Source organism: Sorex fumeus, unplaced genomic scaffold (assembly GCF_029834395.1).
Source record: "Sorex fumeus unplaced genomic scaffold, SorFum_2.1 ptg000231l, whole genome shotgun sequence".
Classification (NCBI taxonomy): domain Eukaryota; kingdom Metazoa; phylum Chordata; class Mammalia; order Eulipotyphla; family Soricidae; genus Sorex; species Sorex fumeus.
The window spans coordinates 418,898-438,708 of record NW_026606288.1 but is presented as its reverse complement, the minus strand read 5'-3'; the positions used below and the strand labels follow the sequence as shown (position 1 = coordinate 438,708).

The following is a 19,811-nucleotide window of genomic DNA, read 5'->3' as shown; positions in this document are numbered from 1 at the left end:
AGAGAGAGAGAGAGAGAGGTAGAGACAGAGACACACACAGAGATAAGACACACACAAACACACACAGAGAGACAAAGAGAGACAGGAGGGAGGGAGAGACATACAGACATACAGACATACAGATACACACAAACACAGACAGAGAGTGAAAGAGACAGACAGACAGACACACAGAGACAGAGACACACACAAACAAACAAAGAGAGAGAGGCAGAGACAGACACACACAGACAGAGACACACACAAACACAGAGAGAGAGACACGCAGAGAGGAGGGAAAGAGAGAGAGAGAGAGGAGGGAGGGAGAGAGAGAGAGAGAAAGTACCACTGTGGACCACTTAGTCCTGGAAGGGTTAAACCGCCCTCAGGGGTCTGCAGTGACACTACTGGTGTTACCCAAGCTACACAGAGTGGGAGATCCTCTGAGAAAACAACCAATATTGGTGAGAGTGTCACAGAAGGGCTGTGCGTGTGTGGACACTGAATGACTCTGTCCATATGTTACTGAGTGACACCAGGAAGCTCAAGGATAAGGCCACAGTGCCCTCAATCTGACCATCTGTTCTCACCATTTTTAAATACACCCTGTATCGATGGACTTCTTTTCATCCATTTCATTTTGGAAAGGGGAGGAAAGCGAGGCAAAGAACGGAGAGACCTGACCAGCCAGTCAAAACCACACATACCCTGCATCGCATCTGGTGTAGCTAAGCACCCATAAATGTCTATGGAGCAAAGCAGAGGACAAATGAGCAATTGCATGTTTGAATATGGAGGTACTTTCTGCACAGAAAATCTTAAATCTTTTTGGCAGCTGTTTACACTGAATCCTGTACCAACAATCAAAGCCACCCCGCCCCCCGCCCTTTTTTTTAAAAGTATAGTTTAGGTATTGTTTTCTGGATGTATACATGACGTGTGTATGGGGGAGAGACAGAGGCTGGCTATAACTCACCCTCCCATCTCAGAGGGTGAGTCACATACTTTTGAACATCCCAGTTCTTACTTTCTGAGCACTTGCTAATTGCCCTTTCATCCTTCCACTAGATTTCCAGAATGATCCTAGGTGGTGGATACCATTACTCTCTCCCCTCCTCACATATAAGGAGTTGGGTATTTTTTTTTTGTTTGGGTTTTTTTTTCTTTCTTGGGTCACACCCAGTGATATTCAGGGGTTATTCCTGGCTCTGCACTCAGGAATTACTCCTGGTGGTGCTCGGGTGACCGTATGGGATGCTGGGGATCAAACCTGGGTGGGCCACATGCAAGGCAAATGCCCTACCTGCTGTGCTATCGCTCCAGTCCAGATAAGGAGTCTTAGAGAAGTGAAAGAGATGGAACTTCCTGTCACTTGATTGTATTGATGGAAAGTACCTGACATTCAGGGCCTCTCTTCAAGTAGACTTGACCCCAAAGGAGCAACTCATCCATTATCCCAACTAGATTGTTTCTCAATCATAGGACACATGCTTCCTCTCTCAGACAGGGGCCGTTCAATGGCCTGACCCTCTCTGCTTCCCCTCATGGCTCTCCTGCCATTTTCTTCTCTGAATAGAGATCTGGGTCCCAGACCAAACCTGGCTTTCTCTCCCTGAGAAGAGTGGGCCATCGCTTTCAAGGTATGCACTGATCTGCTCAAAATTTTCTTGGGAGCTGGAAGAGGAGGCCCTCCCTGGCCACCCTCCAGGAGAATGCTAAAGTCAAAGGAGGCCTTGGCATGAACCCAGAAGGATTTCCTCCTCCGAAACATAGACATGTCTGGGGCAGCCATTAAGGAGATCGCCATAGGTAGATCTCCTCTCCTTCTATCTCCTCCTGTGTCACTGACGACATGGAGCCAGAGTCCCAGGGGATAATTAAGATTGTTCATTGACAACCTGGAGGAACTGTAATTAGGAATGGCGGCTTGGGCGAGGTGCCAGGTATTGTTCAGCACCGGAGGAGAAAAAGCAAGAAATAAGATGGCTAGATATGTGACATTCTTTCCTCATGATTCTTGGCTCTGAGGAAAGATCTGATGTTGCCCCTTAACACCCTGGTATGCAATCTAGAGGATAATTATCCTTCTTCCTCTCAGTGCAGTGAAACGAGGGACAGAATCACACAGCTTTGGCCATGGTGCCATGAGAAAGAAGATCGGGTGCCCTGTTTACTGGGAGCTATCTTAAGGAACACTGCAAATGGGAAAGATGGGCCTGTGTCAAGGACCTCCCCAAGAGCCAAGAGGTATCCCACATGTAAGCACTTACGTTGATGATCACAGAGAACTTGCCGATTCCGGAGAGAATGTCAAACCAGATCCCTGTAAGATGGAAAGGAAGCTGTCTGGCTCACTCACTCCCACGCTCAGTGATGACAACACTCTTTCTTGCTCAGGGGGACATTTCGCAGACAAGTTCCCTGGGGAATGTTGGGTGGGCCTTCCAGGAATGGACTTGTCTGGAAAGGTTTAGAATCCCCTGTCTGAAAACGGGGGCTGGGATAGGGGAATGAGGGCTCCTGGCAGGGGAGAGTATGGCCTGTCCCGCCATGGAGGTTATGAGGATGGTTACGAGGATGAGGAGTTCAAGATGGGAAAGAGGTCAAGCCTCCCAGTTCTTCTTGATTCTGGGCCCACTGTTGGGTCAGGGTGGCATTGGGTGGACACAGTGTTGGGGATGAGCCTGTCTCAGGTTCCCAGCAGAGACCATACCTATGTCTTTGGTCCTCACAGCATCCGGCCGTCTCAGCTCTGTCACAAACTTCTTTGCATCCAGCCGCACTTCGATGACATTGTTGAGGAGGGCAAAAACGGGTGCCAGAGGGAAGGAGGCCACAAAGAGGGTGACAAAGCCGAACTGGATAACTAAGAGAGAGGACAGTGTGAGAGGCTGCGACAGGAAGAAACCTCAAGTGTGTCTTGCTCTAGTCCCTGCCTGTTCTCAGCAAATCTTTCGTTCTTTACAATTTTGGGGTTTGGGAACCATAGCTGGTGGTGCTCAGAGGCTGCTTCCAGATCTGTCTTCAGGGATCAGTTCTGGCTCTGCACCTGGGGAACCATCCAATGCTGGGGATAGAACCTAGGTACTCTGCATGCTGAGCATACACTCAACCCATTGCGTTATGTTGCCAACTTGAGTCTCTTTTCCAGGGTGTTCTCACAGCCTCCCTTCTCCTCTGGTCCCAGAGATTTCTTTCTCAACACCCGGAGGGAGAGCAAAGTTCTGAATTTCATAACCGAGATATGAGGAAAAGAAAAGCATCAACTCTCCCTCACCCTTAAACCTCTCACTAGTGCCGCGGGCCCAAGAATAAATTGTTTCATATTCGCAGGCCAGATCATCTTGCCAGAATGGCCTAATTCTTCCCCAGAAGACAGAAAGCTGTTTTATCAACCTGTTCCCACAAAACTTTATTTATAAAAACTAAGAAGAAAGCTTGTTTTTGGTCCCTGGGCCAGAGTTTGCCACCCCTTCCCCCCTCCAAGTAACTTAAAATTCTGAGTCTCAAAGTTTCTCTGCTCTTCCCACCTCCAGAGTCCCAGACTTTAGTCATTCCTCACACAGATACTGAGCGCTCACTGGAGTCAGGCACTAGAACAAGTATCTAAGGTGGCAAAGGTCATATTTTGCTGGTAGGAAGTTGGTGTTGAGGGGAAGGTGTGCAAACAAGTTGGATGTATGTTGGCAGAGAGAGAAAGCCCAGAGACAGCAAGGACACATGGATCATGGCCCTTCAGGATGAGGGGGTAAGGAATGTCTCCACGTGGAGAAGGCAAGTTTTATCTTGAGAGATAGACTGTGGTTCTGGGAAGGCTGGATTCAACACTTTGTGGAGAAAGCCCCAGCCAAGCATGTGTCTGGAAACAGTCCAAGCACTCACCATTTTCACCTGGACAGCCAGGGGCATCTTCTGTCTCCAGGCCTCTATAAGGTCAATTCAGTCCCATGTGCTTGTGCTCTGACCCTCTCACCTTTAGGGACTCGTCCACTGTTCTGTTGGCATCCGCCTATTTATTTTTTTCCAGTTCCTTCCCTGGTGATAATGCTGTTTTGCAATTGGCTCCCAACCTATCTCCCTTCCCCTCTCCTAATGTCCCTCCCAATGACCACCCAACTACTGCCTCCCAGCATCTTCTAATACCTTACATGCATTGTACAGCATCCATAATTTCTTATTCTCTTGACATTTTCTGAATGCTTCAAGTCCTTCCATTAATGATGCACAAGCAAGTGTCCTCAGTCTCCCAGACCACCAGAGGCCATCTCCTGGGACAAGCCCGTTGGTGTGAACCCCGTAATGGCCTCCCCTAGTTTCTGCATGCCTCTGTTCATGCTATCAGGACTGGTCTGTGCAGGGGAGAATGGCAGGGATGTACACTCCAGGGGCTCGGTATATACTTGCCAATCTGAACCCAATACCTAGTCCCAGGAAAGTCTCAATAGCTCAGGTCTTCTTATTTATTTCTGGGGAGTGTAGACCACACGTGGTAGTGCTCAGTGCTTACTTCTGGCTCAGGAATCACTCCTTATGAGGCTTGGTGGGTAACCATAGATGGTGCTGGTGTTGAATTTGGATTAGCCACATGCAAGGCAAGAGCCCTACCTGTTGTACTATCACTCTGGCTCTGTCAGGTCTTCTTATGAAAGAGAAGTTATTTTACTTCTTGTGCCTAATTTACTTTCTGCAGACATTACAAATAATAATATCCACCCTGGACCAGGGATGTGACTCAGACTAGAGCTTTTGTCTTGCAATGAGCAGACCCTGGGTTCAATTCCTGACACTATAGTAAAAAAAAAAGGTAAAGTAATATAATAACTGTCACTGTCACTGTCCTCCCGTTGTTCATCGATTTGCTCGAGTGGGCCCAGTAACGTCTCCATTGGAGACTTTGTTGTTACTGTGTTTGTCACTGGTAGCTTGCCAGGCTCTGCCGTGTGGGCAAGATACTCTCGGCAGCCTGCCGGGCTCTCCAAGAGGGGCGGAGAATCAAACTCAGGTCGGCCATGTTGGCTGCGTGCAAGGCAAACGCCCTACCGCTGTGCTATCGCTCCCGCCCTAATAATAATAATAATAATAACAATACCAACTTCATGGGAGACATAAGAGTAAATGATTATGTGTGTAAAGTGCTTAGAACAATGCCTCCCACTCAGCAGGAGTTCAGTGATGTTATCTGCCATGTAATTTTACTTTTATTGGAGTCAATATTAACATGCAGAGATGACTGCAATGTGCACAGCACCCTTAGAAGATGCACAGACACACTTGTAAGGTGTGCTCTCTGGGGAGAGTCAGAAGGAGGTCAATGCTGGCTGTGGGTTTTCATGCACCTCATGTCCTGAGGCCAATCTCTCCATTTCAAAGGGCCTTAGCATCCTCACTGATAAGTTCAGGAAACTGGTTTCAATTCCCTTTGGATCTGATTCTCATTCTCTTGGACAAGCTTCAAGATTCTAGGATATTCATATTAAGAAGGGGGGAGAAGAAACAGGATCAAACTTTAAAAAAAAAAATAACTTCCACCAACAAGGAATATGCCTCAGCACAGTAGAAGTTTCAAGAAAGAGACCTTCATGGGACTTTATGTAACACAAAAACTGGATTTGAGGGGCTGTTTGGAAACCCAACTGGTAGTGGTTGGTTACTGTTCTGGCTCATACAATGTGGCTATCATCCCTAATGCTCAGTGAATGTCAGTTGGGTCCTCAAAGACAAATAGGCGCACATCTGTCTGGGATCCTTTGGAATGATGGCCTGGTTCACTGGCTAGACACAGGGGACTTCCAAAGCATGCTCTGGGCGCCAGCATAAAATTCAAGGCCTAGTCCATCTTGTAAATAAGGCTTTGCTAAGGAATTCACTTTAGAGTTGAGGAACAGACAAGGGCAAAGTGGGTGATAGGAGGGGAGTGGTACTAACAAGGAAAGCAAAACAGATGTAAGGCGGACTTCTAAAACTTGTAAAACATGGCCTGTATTTAAGGACAGATACAAATCTATCTTTCTGTCTGGAGTTCTGAATTGCTCTTCTTGATCCTAATGAGCTCAGTTCTTGATTCTAATGAGCTCAGGGCAAATGTTCTTCATCTCCTAAGTGGCTTCCTCCAACAGAACTGTGCCAACTCTCTAAAGCCCCAATGAGGACTTGGCCAGGAGAGCAATGCAGGGAAAATCAAGTAACTTGAGATGACTAGAAGCCCAGAGAGCATGTCCTCACCATGTGGGGTCAAGGACACTCCGCATCCCAAGGTCCTTTCAGAGTGGCAGAAAAACTGAACTCTCCACTTACTCAACTTTCTCTACCATGAGCTCCAGAAGTGAGACATGTATACAGTATTTGTGGATTGCCCTGGGGGTTGTGTTTTACCTCCACAAATTCTCCAGACACAGGTTCCCTGTTGTCTTTCTTTAGACAGTGTCAACAGCTTCAAGGGGTAGCTACCTACTAATGCCACAAATTATTTACTCCCGGAGATTGGTCATATTTACGTGACTTAATCCTCAGTTGCCCTTAGTTCCTAGCACCCCAATCTTCTAACACATGGTGTCTGCAGTTTTCTCTTGCCATGGAAATCTCTGCATTAAACAGCCTCAAGGAAATGGGCTAAACAAAGATCAGTGGCTCTGAACTTGCAGTGACAAGATACTTGATCCCTTCTGATATTTCTTCAGGGCGTCCTGGGCCAAGAAAAGTTACTGTCTACAGAGGTCCCATGTACAGAAATGTTGCTTGCTTGAACTGAATACCCTGCCCATTTCTAGGAATCAACAGAAAGAGGCAGAAGAAATAGTAGATTTTGTTTGATTTAAGTGGTGGCAGAGTGTAGGATAACATTGGTTTGTCCTTTCTCCCTTACCACAGGGAGTTTAGGTTTATTGGGTTACACCCATCACAGTGCTCCCAGGACACTCTCATTCTTTTGTGTTTAACTTCTCCTCTGTGCTCTGCTTCCCCTATCTGTAAATCACTTACATCCCCAAATCAGACCCTGTGACTTGTAAGGTCAGGTCCTTCTAAGGACTCTGGATTTTGTATTTGTAAGTGAAATTTTGCTTTTCTCTTTCCCTTATGTCCTTTGTATAGTTTACCTTAGAGCATGTCCTTTTCTCACAGACACATGAAGACAGTTAATGCTATGCTTTTGTAACTTGGGAGTTAATTCACTCAGAATAATATTTACTCCAGGAGATCGGTCATATTTACTTGACTTAATCCTCAGTTGCCCTTAGTTCCTAGCACCCCAAAAGTAGGGTCCTGAAGAAGGAACTGGATGGAAACAGGCAAGCTCTAAGCTACCTTGGCATAGAAATGGGACAGGCCAAGTGCTATAACATTTATAATAAGTCGAGAGCATGGTCGTGGACGAATTTCATCATGACCCAAAGAGAAGTGACTGGACACGGACCCTGCTAGGGTTAGGAAGGACTAATCTGGCCTGAGGACTGTAGTCTGGGATCTATAATGAGATGTTTCCAGGCGAGCCACCCTTTAAACTTAGTACATCTCTTACTGTGTCTGTTCAAAACGACTAGAAAGATTATTAAGAAGTAAATTTAAGATGACTGCTTAAATAGTTACGGACTAAGGAAAGATGAAATTCTGCCCTTGAGTGGATCTCCTAGCAGGATGAGCTCTTTGTCTTAGAAGAGCTCCCCCCACCCCATCCTCCTCCAGAAGGAAGTGCTTTATATGTGTTGATGGCGCTATCTGACCTGTAGTTGCTATCCCCAATACAGGTGACTGGACTCTTGACTAAGGCAGCAAGACTGGGAGTGGGGAGACTAGTATGAGAGAACTGAGATGGGAATGAGGGGCATTGTGAGACTAGAATGTATAAAAATATACATTTAGTTTAGTAAAAGCACCCCAATCAGGCACAAGGGGAGGATGAAATAAATAGCAGGACGGAGATTGGAATAAATGGTGACTGATCACCAACCAGTTTGGTGACCCTGTTCCCTCCCTCATGCATTCTGTTGGTGGCAGTGGCATGCCAGGGTGGGGAAGCAGCTCATGGCCACCTAATGCATGTGGCGAAAAAGCCCACAATTATTTTGTGACCACACAGTGGAGGTGGGGGTGGGGAGCAGAGGAAGTGGGGGAAGAGAAAGATAATAACCCTCTAGCAAACAAATGCTAAACCTAGGTCTTGCTTTTCTTAGTTCAAGGTATTAGATGGGTGGCAGGTTCACTACAGAGAACACGTGACCAGCCTTCATCAACTCCAAGATCTGCTTCTAAACACAACCAGCCCCCATCAGGACAAGAGCAGGGCCGGAAATCCTCCACGTGCTGCATAATAGAAGCCAGCTTGGCTCGACCAATAATAGATTAAACCTGGCCAAGCCAATTTTGGAGGAATCTGTAAGTTGATTTTTCAACTAAATCTTTACAAAGCTTGCTGCAAAGTGTTCCAGAAAGGTTGAGCTGGAAGCACAAACTCCTGGAAACACAACACCCCCAGCCCCCCAAGGTTTTCTCTTCTCACTCTCCATCAGCCTTTGAAAAATAACCACCCGGTCTCTGCTGCCTGATGCTGGAGACAATTAAAAGCTTGGCCTTGACTACCTGGGCTGAGGTTAAAACAACAAGGAGGAGTGGGCTAAACTAAACAAGATGGCATCCAACAGGGACATTCCAGGACAATCTGCTTAGAGAAGAAAACAGGGATTTTAGAAGAACAGAGTGGACTGTCCAGGACTGATGAAAAAGCTCTTAATGGAACATCATTTTGATTTTCTACTCATTTAAACACAAATGAGCGTGCACACACACACACACACACACACACACACACACACACACACACACACACACAGGCTGACCTGGCATTCAAGGTCCTTGGCGATCTGATTCCAACTTATTTTTCCAGACATATCTCTTCCCCACCCATGCTCTGTGCTCAGGCCTAATATTTGGCCAGAATGCTTGAAGATCAACAATGCCCACTTTCCAACCTTTTCTCAAAACCATTTGGACTCCTAAGGCTCACCATGTTTTCCACATTTCTGAGCTTTTGCATACACCACTCTTATTGTAACTTTTCTAATTTTTCTGCTGGGTGAATGACCATTTGTCTTTAGCTTCAATTCAAGCTCCCTGTAATGTCTTTTCTACTAAAAAGCCTCGGGTTGGAGAAATAGTATAGTGGATACGGAGCTTTCCTTGCATGCTGCTTATGGTTCCCCAAGACCTGCCAGGAGTGATCCCTGATTGTAGAGTCAGGAGTACACCCTGAGAACTGTTGCATGTGGCCAAAAAACAAACAAACAAACAAATCCCCAAAGAAGTCTCTCTTCAATCCTATTGCCCAGCATATCATTTAAGTAGGCCAAACACCACAGACATCTCGCTTCCATTTCTCAATAATACCTTGCACATGTCACTTTCTTTTTTATTTGACTTGATCTCTAGACTATAGGCCCCCTAGAGACCACGGGAAAATCTTAATAGTTCTTGAGTCCTCATAATTTTATGTGGTTTCTACTCTACGGCAAACAGGCAGCTTGTATTCAGCTATAAACACATAATAACCACAAAAAGAATCAGACAAACTGAAATAGATGGATGAAAACTTTGGCTTTTCATGATAATGAGGTGAGATGAGGTCATGAGTACAAAGACTCCACATGTCATACTCAGTGCTGCTACCCACAGACTAAAAGAGACTTGGTGGAAAACAAGTGAGAGAGTCCAGTTCTAGTAATTGCAGCTTTAAAGATATACTTTTAGTTTAGTAAAAGCACAGAGCACTTGATAGTTTAGTGTAAACAACACAGTGTGTGTAACAGGACTGAAAACCAGGGGCTTAAGAATCCTCTCTTTCAACAGTTCTTAAAAAACAACATCAGTTGTGTGCAGGAACACAGTGAGTGTCTTCTCAGCCCACAGGCAATTCCTCATACGATTCAACTAGGAACAGCCTGTTAATACCAACACACAAGAAATAAACTCAGCAAGGGAAGGTTATCATTATTTATCTTCTAAGTCCATATTTCAATACTATGTCCACAGAATGCTTTTATCAAAGGGCAAGGAAAACCAACATTCTCGGCACTGGCAACTTCTGGTATAAGAGAGAATTGTAAGTGTTAGTTGACCCATTATACACAAAGAGATTAGGGGAAGACAGGGCGGGAGCTGTTTATCCCAGTGGGAGCAGTTATTGCTTAGGAAAACAGTCTCGGTAGGCTTATAAGAGGGTTCCCAATTCATGATCCATTTGTTCATGAGTGAATCATTCATTCATCCCAAGAACATTGAGAAAATATTAAACAATTTCTAGACCTGTATTCTGGACACTTTATTTGTGGCTAGGAAACTGCCATAGATGCTTCTGTGGGGTAGGGGTGAAAAGCATTGCCATCAAATCTTTCCTGGGATTCCATGCACATAGTATTCTAATGGCAGCATTATCGATGGACAAGAGGAAATCATTCTCATCAGAGGTTTTCTACAGACATTACAGCCTTGACTTGAAGAACAAGTTCAAGAATCATGCAAAATATTGGTAGTTAAGACAGTCCTGCAATCCAGGGGTCCAGATTCAGCAACTATCTACTCAAGAAGTAATGATAGTAAGTGGACTTCCCTTTTAACCTGAATGAGGTCACCTGGGGTTTACACAATGGTTTGGGCTCAAGTCAAAAACTCTAGAAGTCAGAACAGGAAGAAATGAGCCTGAAAGAACAAATTAAGCATTAGAGTTTACTGCTTGCAAATCAATTCCATGATGGTATAGATCATCAAGGCCTGTTTTACTATTATTTGTGATTAAGGGAGAGTTCATCCTCAATTTTTCCTTATCCCACCCACATAAACAGTACAGTATTTGTTTCTTTATATGGAGAATTCTGCTACTCAAGTTTCAAAGTTATCACACTAGATCCCAGGCTGATAGAATAATATTGACCTATTCATACAGAGTCTTCTTTGCTTTAGGATAAGACACTGGGGTTAAGAAAATATGTATTTATTTATTTATTGGGGGGGGCCACACTCAGTGATGTTCAGGGATTACTCCTGGCACTGATCTGGAATTAATTCTGGTGGTGCTTGGGGACTAGATGGGATGCAAAGAATTGAACCTAGATTGGCTGCATGCACGGCAAATGCTCTACTCACTGTACGTTAAGACAGTCCTGCAATCACCTAAGGAAATATTTAGAGGTGAGCTGTTTTGATTGCCACAGAAAAGGGCAGCAAAGTGTGACTTTCACTCATATGGAGTATAAAGGCCTTTGTATCCGGATCTTCTAGAATAATCTACTCATTCCTCCCCTTCTACAAGTTCTGAGCAAGATTCTAAACTCACAAAGGTTGTGAACTTTCAAAAAACTTTTCCTAATTATTGAACCTCGATAGGTAGCATATTTTCTGGCTCATCATATTCAGTGGCATGATATTATTATTCCAATTTTCCCCCAGGGATTTTATTGAATCACTGTGAGATAGACCCTTACAAAGCTGCTCATGATGAAATTTCAGTCATACAGTGCTATAACACCCATCCCTCCACCAGTGTACACTCCCCAGCACTGGTGTCCCCAGGTTCACTCCCATCTTCTATGGCAGACAGTTCTCTCTCTCTCTTACTCACTCTCTCTCTCTCTCTCCTTTTGAGCATTGTGGTTTGCAATACAGATACTGAAATGTTGTCATGTATAAAATACATGTGTGTGTGTGCATATGCATTGTGTGTGTGTGTGTATCCCTTTACCTACTTTTAACACTCAGTTTTTGTCCAGCATGATCATTCTAACTATTATTGTCATACTGGTCCCTTCTCTATCTTACCTACCCCCAACCCCCCCCCCCCACACACACACACTTGTGGTAGATTTCAACCATTGACCAGTCCTCCTAGCTCTTGTTTTCCCTGACCTTGGATTCCAATTTTTTTCAATGAAAAAGGGGAGTTTTAGACAGACCAAAATGATTTTCTAAGAACTGCACATCTAACAGTTGATGAAGGTATGAAATAAGTAGAATTTCTGATAATAAAAGGTAAAGGCCCTCCCGTTGATCGTCGATTTGCTCGAGCGGGCCCAGTAACGTCTCCATTGGAGACTTTGTTGTTACTGTGTCTGGCATATCGAATACTCTCGGTAGCTTGCCGGGCTCTCCGAGAGGGGCGGAGGAATCGAACTCGGGTCGGCCATGTTGGCCGCTTGTAAGGCGAACGCCCTACCCGCTGCGCTATTGCTCCAGCCCTGATAATAACCAATATCAATGTTCTTTTGCCACACTGAAGTGTAGATTCAATCCTGATACAATAGTGGCCCCTCCCTAGTCTTACTTGCACGCACATATCTTAGGTTTCCTCTATTGGATCTTCTCCAAACTGATTTCCATCTGACTGTCAGAGAATAAATTTTTATTGATACTAGCACCACCCTCAACATATTTAGTTACTTCCCCCTCTCCATGTGTCTTTGTTCACATGTACATCTTCCCTGGAAAGCACACTACAGCTTCCCTGGTGTTTTCTACGTCTTTTCTCCCACCTGCCTGCATTCGAATCACCTCAAAAATATCACACCAGTGTTCCTAGTTCCATTTCTCAAAGCTAGTGAGAAATAAGTTGGTGAGATCTATGGACTTGTCTAGTCTGGTAAATTTATGGTAAATATTTTTTGGGTGAACCAATAGATGACATGACTTATTCACTCTTGTTTACTTTATCTGTCTTCCCAATGATACTGTGAAGACAACTTTCCATTCATTCATCCACACATCCTCCCATTAATCTATTTGGGTTGTGGTTTATAGTCAGAGAAGAAGTGATTTGAAAGAAGTTCTTCAGCACATTACTAAGAATCTTGGTATATCTTATCCCTTTGCCCTTATATCTTTCCAAAACATTCTGACAAGAGTCAATACAAATAAGATTAGGGTTGAAGAATTTTATTTATTTGTTTTTGAGCCATGACCAGTGATGTTCAGGGGTTACTCCTGACTCTTCACTCAGGAATCCCTTGTAGTGGTGCCTGGGGGATCGTATGGGATACTGCAGATTGAACCAGGGTTGGCACAGACAAGGCAAGTGCCTTGCCCACTGTACAATCTCTCTAGTCCCAAGAGGGTTGAAGAAGTTTAGAAGAAATGAAATAAATAGCAGACAAAAAAGGGTCAACGACATTTGCCACCACATAATGTGGATATGGTTGAACAACAAAGTCTACTCTGAGCTTCCTTGTTGCTAGAGCAAGAAGAGAAATGGAAAAGTGATGTTCCCCAGTTTAATCTGAAAGATTGCCTTCTGTTCACTTTTTCATGCATGCATTTCTTCATTCACTCATGATTTAAGTATTGGCTGGGCATCTCTGCCAACTCAGGGGCAGTTTGCAATATAGTGAGGGTCTGGTGTCCAGACAGACGCTTGCCTTTTCTCCGACGAATTTATAAGAGGAGAGACTCCTAATATAGATAATTCCAAACAATGTCTGCTCAGGAAGCAGAGGAGAAATAACCTGTGACTCACCCCACTTCCCAGAAATATGGGAGTGGGCCCCTGGATGCTGCCTGCATGGTGTTTGAATGTCATTTGGGGAAGATGGCAGGTGCCTGATTATCCAGTGGAATGACTCAGTTTGTATAAACAGGATGGCTCAGGGAAAGGAATTTCCTGGTTCTTTGAGCCACTGTCTTGTAGCACACACACTTGACATTCTGTGGGACAGAATATGCAGGTTTTAGAGCTGATGGCTGTGCAGATAGTCTGGAATATTTTATCACTCACAGCTGAGGTACCCTTGAGACTGACTTTCTACATCTGTTGGAAATAACCCAGTGTGGTCCCTATCATCCATGACCAAAGTCTATAAGACTTAAAAAAGAATCTTGGCATCATCTGAATCATCACAATTTGAAGCCTGATTTTCAGCTTCTCTGTCTTTAATAAGTGTTTACTTTTACCTGATTCATAAACATAATCTTCAGGTGGGGGGGGGTCCCCCTGAAGGCTTGTCCTGGCTGTGGTATGCAACAGTCTCCAGTCCTCTGCGTTGTTCCTGACTCTGTCCCACTTGTAAAACACTGAGGTTTGCTTGGGTATTAGTTATCAAGCATTATCATATCAATAATTGATTAATACACAGTGGTGTTCTTGCCCAAAGACCCATGAAATTGTACAAGTACCTTCATTTGTACTGTTATAGGATACCTTCGGGAGATAGTACTCCCTACCTGCAAACACTTCAAAATCAGAAAGAGATGGAGGAGGGGAGGGTAGAATATCTAGTTAAATCAAACAGAATCTGAGTGACGGGGGTACTTTGAGGGATGATGTCGATAGTGTCCAGTGGAAAGTTTGTTTTCAAAATCCTCACTCAAAAAAGAACCTCTTTCATACTTTCACTTATCGAGCACCTTCTATGTGCCCTTATCTTCACTTATTGAGCAACTTCTATATGCCATCTTCTTCACTTTATTGTGCACCTTCTATGGGTCTTATTCTTCACTTATTGGGCACCTTCAGTAGGTCCTTGTAGTCAGGAGCTGTTTATGGAGGAGATATCAATCTTGCCCTCAAGAAATTCCCATAGTAACTTGATGTATCTTGTCAACCTAGGCTGCTGGTCTTTAAGTGAGAAAAACTGACCTGGGCATCATTTATTTCTCTGATAACATAGCAATACAACTTCATCAGGAGATTGTCTTGGCATCTGTCCCTGATCTCCTCCCAGGATTCACTTCAGGCTCTCATTTTCATGCCAAATTCTGCTCTATTGAAGTCAAACTGCCACAAGTCTCTAGAGAACTCAGCTTATAACTCTTAAAGCTGCAGAAGAATTTCCCTTTCCAAGGGCCCTGAGGTAAAACCCCCACAACTAGGCAGTGAGGAGCCTGCAGCAAAAGGGGCTTTGAAGCCCCAGGTTGGGGTTGGGGACAGTGATGATTAATGTCCAGGCTGGCTCCTGGGCCAGCATTCTTTGCTTCCCTCCAAGGTGGGGGATGGGGGCCTTCCCTTGAAGTCCCTCTAAGTAAGCTCTTCAGGAAAAGAGTTTGATATTAAAGATTCCCTCGAAAGCTGACTGCTCCCCTCACAGGTTTCCACAGCTTAATCCCTCACTCTCAGGTTTCTCTTTGTCTGGAACCAGCCTATCCCCAGCACCAAGTTTACTCCAGGCCCCTCTTCAGACTGACAGGAAGCTTTCCCCCACCCCACCCCCAACTCGTGGCTCTCCCTACTCTTCATCATAGCCCCTCTCCCAGGCCGGCTGGGCCCCAGGGCCCAGGTTCCAGCTCAATTTAGGAAAATGTAAATATAATATATCTCTCCCGGCTGCCTCCCTCAACTGATGACCTGCTCCACCATTGTAACTGACAGGCTCAGAGTGGGCTCAGCGTACTTCCTGTCTGCGTGGGTGGTCCCGGGGATCACAGGGGAAGGAAGCTGACAGCTGAGTGCAGGACCAGGGATCACCATGTCAGGCACACCCGAGGCAGGGGGCTGCTTTGGTTTCACTTGCTCTCGATTTTCCTCAAAGCTCAAGACAAGGGCCTTTCTGGAACCCAGGAGGTGTATAACCTGCTGGGAGAGGAGAGGGGGTCTCACCCACCTTATCCTTCCACTGAAGTCCCAACTGCACTAGGTGCTAGTGTTAGGGACCCACTTAGCCGGAGAACTTCCATGACAGGCTCTAAGTGACTTAGGCCTCTTCCAGGAGCAAGAAAAGCAGAAAAACCTGATGCTTTTGTCAAAGATTACATCCCCGGAATAAGATTAGTCTTGGAATGTAACTGCCAGGAATGTAACTGTCAGGTGGGTTAGATATTGTGGGCCAAACCAACAACAAAATATAAGCTGTACTCTGTAGGTAATAGAGAATTTGCTGAGTAATGCTGACTTGTCAAAAGGAAAGTATAAGAACTTGCTGAACCTAGTGCTTGGGGTCCTTTGTTGAAACCCACTATGTCTGCAGATACTTGGACCCCAGCTAGCTGGAACAATAAACCTCGCTATGTGATTTGCATTATCGGCTCTGTTCTCTGTCCTTGAGGGGTGGTCGACTCCAGGACTCTCTCACTGTCACTGTCCTCCCATTGTTCATCCATTTGCTCAAGCAGGCCCAGTAATGTCTCCATTGGAGACTTTGTTGTTACTGTGTTTGGCATATAGAATACATCACGGGTAGCTTGCCAGGCTCTGCCATGCAGGCGAGATACTCTCGGTAGCTTGCCAGGCTCTCCGAGAGGGGCGGAGGAATAGAACTAGGGTCAGCCATGTTGACTGTGCAAGGCAAATGCCCTACCACTGTGCTATTGCTCCAGCCCCGCCGGACTCTAACACTGGTAAAACTGTCAAAGGCAATGATGTAGAAAGAATTCCTAAGGGGTCTTTGGAGGTGCTAGTAGGCAACTTGCATACCCCCTTCCTCAGTCTTTTGGTGTCAAAATGTATCATCCAGTTTGTATGCATGAACCAGGACACCAGCACTGTAAAGTACCTGGAGAACATCAAGCCTGGTCTAGAGGTTGAAGTTCTAGAATGAAGTTCCATGACAATCCATGGGAAAATGACACACCACACGTTCTGTTTGTGCAGTTATGTTTCATGCACACTCCTTTTCTCTCTCATTCAGAAAAGTGTGGGATTGAGTGGAAGTTTGGGCAACACTAGCTGTGTTTTTACCTTCTGAGTCTAAAATCTGCTGGAGCTGAGGCTGGAGCGATAGGACAGTGGGTAAGGCAGTTGCCCTGCATGTAGCCAACCGGGGTTCCATCCTTGAGATCCCATAGGGTCCTTCGGGCAGCACCGGGAGTAATTTCTGAGGAGTGCAGAGGCAGGAGTAACCCCTGAGCATTGCTGGGTTTGCCCCTCCCCCTCAAAGAAAAACAACCAACCAAACAAACAAACAAATAAAATCTACTGTAGAGGGGATGCTTCACTCAGGACACATGACATAGTTGGTGGTGCCACCCATTCCTTTCCTACTCTGCTCCAATTGGCACTCAAGTCTAGAAATGAAGTGAAATCAGGACGCTGAGAGCACATGGCCATGGCCACACTGCTACATAAAGACAGAGCTGAATGCTCTTCCACGTCTCATCCCTAGATGGGTAGATGGGATTTCGCTCATGTCGCCCCACAGGCTTTCACTTGGAAGACAGAACACACAGAGAAAACCCAGAGAAGGGAGTGGAGGGGAGTTTGCTATCACTAGTCTCCCTGATGGGGATGGGGGGTAGCGGTGGGGGTGTGGCAGAAACGGTGCCTCCAGCAGGGTTTTGACATTTGTGGATTTCAATCTTCTCTCCCACCAAGCAACTTCCCAGAGCGGCTCCTTAGGAGTCTGTCTGGGTTCACATTACGCCTTCTCCTATTTCTCTGGCTTGCTCACTGGAAAGGCATATACAATAGGCCTGAGGTGGGGGCAGGGAGGCAGATGGGAAGGAGGGGGGGAGGGGGGAGGGGGTTGTAGAAGGAGGAGGCGATGGAGAAGCAAGGATCCTTGCCATTCTTGAGCATCTTTTCACTGGACTGCCATTTGTAAGTGGAGATCCAAGAAAGTATGAGTAGAAGTTAAAAAAAAATGCTTCTGTCTTGATAAGTAAAAAATAAAACGAAATACACCCAAACCCTCTTTTGCTTAGTCCCCTTTTATAGGTCTCTTACACAGCTATAGTAGGTGCCCAGGCTGTGACTGGTATTGTGCAAGGAACTGCAATGCAAGCCGCCTTGACTTGGGAACTAGCTGGCTACGGGCATCGCTGTCTCTGGAAGAAATGTGTCTGAGATCCTACAGGGGACAGGAGTCAAGAGAGTGAGGAAGAGAGTTGGGACAAAAGGAGGAAAGAAAAGGGGGGTATCCTAGCCCAAGGTCAGGCATGCATGGAAGGAGAGAAATGTAGGGAACAGCTAGGACATGTTCTACATCTAGGGCTTAGTTTGGTGTAAAAGGACCAAAGATGAAATCAATGGAAAAGACAGCTCACAAAGACCTAGTTAAAGGAACCTAGTTAAAGGAATCCTGCATCTAGAAAGGACAAATACAGCCCTAGGATGATAGCAGCAATTGCAGGAGACTGGGTTGAAAGCTTGGTAGCATTGTAGCACTGTAGCACTGTCCTCCCGTTGTTCATCGATTTGCTTGAGCGGGCACCAGTAACATCTCCATTGTGAGACTTGTTACTGTTTTTGGCATATTGAATACACCATGGGGAGCTTGCCAGGCTCTGCCATGCGGGCAGGATACTCTAGGTAGTTTGCCCGGTTCTCAGAAAGAGACAGAGGGATTGAACCTGGGTCGACCACGTGCAAGGCAAACACCTTACCAGCTGTGCTATTGCTTGGTGGGGAAAAAAAAACCCAATTATTAGATAGAGGCAGAGACTAAGGGGTTGAACAGAAGAATCAGATTCTAGAGACCCTTCTAGGAGAAGACCACCCTCACCCTGCCACTCTGGAGGTGCGGAGAGAAGGAAGTGAGAGCTAGCAGTGATGTGGAGATACCTTAAGAAGCCAGAAAGGGGGCGGGGGCTGAAAAGTGGTCTGCCATTAATTCTGCCTGCACAGGCGACAAACCCAAATGTTCAATCAAGGGTAGAGTGAACACTTGGCCATTGGGAGCCACAAAGACCTCGCCTCTCTGAGGCAGCCATTGTGGCTGTTAGTTGAAGTTCTCCCCCCAATCCATGACACTGAGGATTTTTCTGGCCACAGTTTGTCCATCTCTCTTCCGTAGAGGCTATGGGGCCCCCACGTGTTCGCTGCCATGGGCCCCTATGCCTGACAGTACTTCCTGTGGAGATGAGAATACTTGCATAGAGAAAACACAGTCCTCTCTGTCCACTTCTGCTAATGACTCCTTCCCCAGAGGCAAAAAAGAAAATTAAAACCAGAAGGCACCCTTTCTTGAACGGCACTCTGATCATAAGCTTGGGTCATGTTGGTCTTGAGAGATGAAGACTGTGACATTGATTCGTCAGTCTATGAGGACGGGAGATATGACTCCAAGAGCATGAGATGAAGGAAAGGAGGACTCTGCTTATTGGTGGCTAAAGAACTGGCAGTTAAAGAGTTCACTCTCCACAAATATTTTACTGAGCTCTCACTACATTTCAGCAACTGAGCTGAGTGTCGTGATGAAGAGGTATAAGAGTTTTGTCTACATACCCCACACACCCCATTCACGTTTTCTCTTCTATCAAAGCAAAGATGGGAGCAAGGACAGGGAGATGGGTCTGAGCATGAGCAGCTTGGCCAGAACGTGGAGCAGGAAGACAGGCTGGTACAGGCGATTTGAGACTGGGAATCTATGGAAGTTCATACTCATATGGCACTCAGGGGAGTCCGGGAACAGTGGGGCCTAAATATAGATACTCTGATATACTGAGGATTTGAATTTGATGTTACAGAAAGTCTGTAAGATCAGCCAATAGGCACATGAAGAAACACTGATTATCGCTCGTTATAAGGGAATTCTAAATCAAGACAACAATGAGGTATCATCTTACACCAGTGAAAATGGTAGCACTGTAGCACTGTCCTCCAATTGTTCATGGATTTGCTCGAGCGGGCACCAGTAATGTCTCACAACAAATTATGAGACTTGTTGTTACTGTTTTTGGCATATCAAATACCTCACGGGTAGCTTGCCAGGCTTTGCTGTGTGGGCGAGATACTCTTGGTAGCTTGCCAGGTTCTCCGAGAGGGGTGGAGGAATCAAACCCAGGTCGGGGGCATGCAAGGCAAATGCCCTACCCGCTGTGCTATCACTCCAGCCTAGTGAAAATGCTATATATTAAAAATACTAGGAACTTGGGGGCTGGAGTGATAGCACAGTGGGTAGAGCTTGCACGCAGCTGACTCGGTTCAATTC

The 19,811-nt window shown here is 45.6% G+C and overlaps 1 protein-coding gene across 1 annotated transcript in view; it reads right to left on the bottom strand.

Moving 5' to 3' along the window:
* ANO2 (anoctamin 2) overlaps positions 1 to 19,811 on the bottom strand; it is a 393,938-nt gene that overhangs the window by 14,223 nt on the left and 359,904 nt on the right. Inside the window, exons 21-22 of the mRNA XM_056108654.1 lie at positions 2,693 to 2,845; positions 2,250 to 2,302 (exon numbers count right to left, since the gene is read on the bottom strand). Of these exons, the coding sequence (XP_055964629.1) occupies positions 2,250 to 2,302; positions 2,693 to 2,845 (206 nt within the window). The remainder of the gene's footprint in view (positions 1 to 2,249; positions 2,303 to 2,692; positions 2,846 to 19,811) is intronic.